This window comes from Fulmarus glacialis, unplaced genomic scaffold (genome assembly GCF_000690835.1).
Source record: "Fulmarus glacialis isolate BGI_N327 unplaced genomic scaffold, ASM69083v1 scaffold43005, whole genome shotgun sequence".
NCBI lineage: Eukaryota > Metazoa > Chordata > Aves > Procellariiformes > Procellariidae > Fulmarus > Fulmarus glacialis.
Genome location: NW_009213152.1, coordinates 2,983 through 6,332, shown reverse-complemented (window position 1 = coordinate 6,332; position 3,350 = coordinate 2,983). Strand labels below are relative to the sequence as shown.

The 3,350-nt window shown below is 45.6% G+C and overlaps 1 protein-coding gene across 1 annotated transcript in view; it reads right to left on the bottom strand.

Annotated features, from left to right (window-relative positions):
* Positions 1–1,004: 1,004 nt before the first annotated feature.
* The window catches only part of LOC104077031 (chromosome unknown open reading frame, human C9orf78), a gene marked incomplete at its 5' end in the record, with an annotated part of 4,262 nt that continues 1,916 nt past the window's right edge, over positions 1,005–3,350 (bottom strand). Inside the window, 4 exons of the mRNA XM_009578101.1 lie at positions 1,005–1,417; positions 1,851–1,949; positions 2,707–2,843; positions 3,326–3,350. Of these exons, the coding sequence (XP_009576396.1) occupies positions 1,326–1,417; positions 1,851–1,949; positions 2,707–2,843; positions 3,326–3,350 (353 nt within the window). The remainder of the gene's footprint in view (positions 1,418–1,850; positions 1,950–2,706; positions 2,844–3,325) is intronic.

The window sequence follows — 3,350 nt, the reverse complement described above, 5'->3', positions numbered from 1 at the left end:
TGGCGCTGAGGGCGGCCGCCATGTTGGATGGGCACCCGCGTCGCCGCCCACGGCTGTAAGTAGCTAAATGGCGGCCTCGCGTGGTACACTTGATGAAATACCGCGCTCACGCCCGACCGTTAGATTAGCAGTGCTGTGTTCGCAGGTATTCAAGGGAGATGCCACCCCAGACCTGCACGGGGGCATAGGCTCAGAGACAAGCTCGCAGAGTTATCTGGCCCAGAGACTTTTCCCCTTTTCTGAAAAAAAGTAAAATCTGGGCTTATCCCCTATCCCTCCCTGGACTTTCTGCTCCTGAGTGACGGGACATGGACACCTGCACAGCCACAGGACACCCTGGCCATCATGACCACCAGCACCCGCAAACCATCAGCTTGTATCCCAGAAGGAAAAATGTCATTTACGATCACTTAAACACACTTCTATTATTTCCGAGTTCCAAATCTTGGCTTCGAGTCCCCACGTCACACCTCCAGGGAAGACATGGCTGACAGCCCATAGCTGCAGGGCCTCTGGCATCTTCACCTGCTGCCGTATCGACCCTGTCCTAAGAGCTGAAAACGAGATTTTCCTCAAATTCAACAGTCACAACCTGGTCCAATTTTCTTCTTTGCAGCTAAAATAAAATGTAGTGAACTGCTATAGAAAGAACTCTACAGGGAAAGAAAGATACAAAACAACACAGCATATGATGTAAAATCCCCGGTGCTGTGTATCTGCTGTCGTTTCTTGCGCTGATGACAGACCCAGTGAGGCAGCGCCAGGCACAGTCAGCACTGCGGTTTCTCCCGGAGCACTTGCAAGCCAGGCTGAGGAGCTGCGGCACTGAACGCTGCTGCAAGATCTCAGCCTTACACGCTCCGCGCAGCAAAGGCCTTTGGGAACAAACAAGCAGTCTCTTACAAAGTTAACATTCAAGCAAACAGGCTTTAAACCTTCCCTTTATATTTACAAGGCAAACAGCACTGCTGCTTTTATAAAGGATCTCTTTTTTTCGTATTTTTTCAGAGGGTGAAAGAATCTGTAAAAGCAAGTTTGTTTTCTCACTAAAAAATGCCAACCATTGACAGCTTATGTTCATATAAAAGAAGTTTTATAACTGAAAATAAGTTATATACAAGATTTTACCAACCAAAGAGTTCACAATCACACTGACCAAAGAGTTCACTGCAAACTGATTCACTACAAGATCACAAGAAAAGCTTTGTAGGTAACACCAGCATGTGAAGGTAGTGACTCTCCCCAACTCCATTTCAGGTCACTGACACAAAATCCTTTTATTAGTGGAAAATAAGAACAACTGCAAAGACTTCAGTCCACGTTCATCAGTATCGCCTATTCATCTTCTTGAATTTCTCATAGTGATAATCATCTGTTGCTTTTTCGTTGAGTGGTCGTTTGCGATTTGGAGGAGACCCTTCAAAAGAAAGAGAAGGAAATACTATTTCCCTGCCCTTTCTCAGGAGACATTTCCTTAACTCCACCACTTCCCTTATAGAGCCCCTTGCTATCTGAAAGGTTATTGCTTTAGCTGTCAGTGCTCCCCAGCCTTGCACCCCTTGCTATCCAGCTTTCATCAAACCCTTGTCAGACAGCTTTGGCAATATGTTTCAGTTGTGACCTTTGCTACTGCACCCTTGGGCATCTCTAAAGACATCCTCCATCCAGAGCGCTTCATGTGTGACCTAGTAGGGGTACATCAAGTACAATAGCCTCTCATGGACTTAGATTGCTCCATTTCCCCACTCTCTCAGGGCGCCCAGAGAAGAGGAGGTAAGAAGAGCCCGATCTGCAAGACCCCTGAAGAGTTTCGGTGTCTCTCCTTATGACATTTCAGATGAGGAACTTACGCTCAGGTTCTGGCCTCTCCGTATCCCCCACTCTCAGCGGTCGGGGCTTTGGCTCTTCTTTGTTCCTTCGCACTGGTGCATTTAGCTCCTCATGATAAACTGGAAGAAGGAAAACATCAGATAAGGAATATTATCTGGAGCAGTGTTATTCAGACGGACATATTTCTATGGCATTTGTTACAACTGATCTTTAGCAGAACCAACAGAACCTCAGAACAAGCATTCTTGTAATTGGTTTCGATGGATAATCAATACATGTAAGATGGGATACAGCAAATTTCAGTAGCACTGTTTCATCAAAAGTGGCCCAAAGACTCTTCATTTCCTTCAGAACACACAAAACTGACTCCAAATCACCCCTGTAAGCATGGTTACACACAGCAGAAGGCTGCCTGTCCTCCAGATGGCTGCAGTATGAGAGGCTCCCCCGGAAATTAATTCCCATCTCCTGCCTAGTAAGGTCTATGTTTGCTTGACCACCTGTCTGCTTTGGCAGCCTACAAACTGGATTCTCTCAATTATAAACCATCATTTATAATCGCAGACGACGCAGGCATTTCCAGCACACGCTCAAGACACAACTTAAAGAAAAAGTTTTGAAATTTATGAGGCAGTGTCAGCTGGGAATTCAAGAGCAGAAAGTCAAGCCATGAGTAATACGTCCCTCTCCTTGCTGACGAATAGAAGAAAAAGACCAAGCCAGATGGGGTCTGTATGAGCATCCCAGAAAAAGGAATCAGACAGCTGATCGTGCTGACACATGAACTAATTTCTCCTGCACCAGGCTCTGTCCCAACGGACTGCTTTTCTTCAGCAGAGGGTCACACCTGGGTCAGGAGAGCTACGCGAGACTTACATCTGTTGTGCTGGACATAGTTAACAGCCATGTTGGTGGGAACAAAGGAAGTTTCACTGTCTTTCTTTTTGTTCTGCTGCTCTGCCAGCAGCTTGGCCTTGGCCTCTTCAGTTGAGATGATGTTTTTTATTTTTGCACTAGAAGAAAAACAAAGAAAAAAATACTCATTCATATTTAAAAAGGGTAGTAGGCATAGAAGTGCTAAGTGGATGAATTTTGGGGAGAGTAATAGCACTGCTATGGTATTTGATGTGTTTTTTGAGAGAGGAGGCAGCACTATAGAAACAGGCACTTTGTTTCAAAGGCAAAAGGGAAGCTCACATCTTTAGTGCATCCTCTTTCAGTGCAGGGCATAAACTGATCCTCCAAGAAAGCTGCTAGATTCAAGTCACAGAAATTAAGAGCCTTTTCCCAGAAGTCATACAATGGAGCTGCACTGGAACCCTATCACTGTGTACAACATGCTGTGCTAGATCCAGTGCTAGATCCAGAACAAGGCTCAATCCCATCACAGAGCCAAACCGGGGCTGTATAATCCAGGCATACCACTGCTCTGCCAATCAACAGTTGATAATTCTGGCAATTCAGGCCATAACCAACAGATCTGCGAACTACATACTCAATTCCCAGGTCCACTTCAGGAA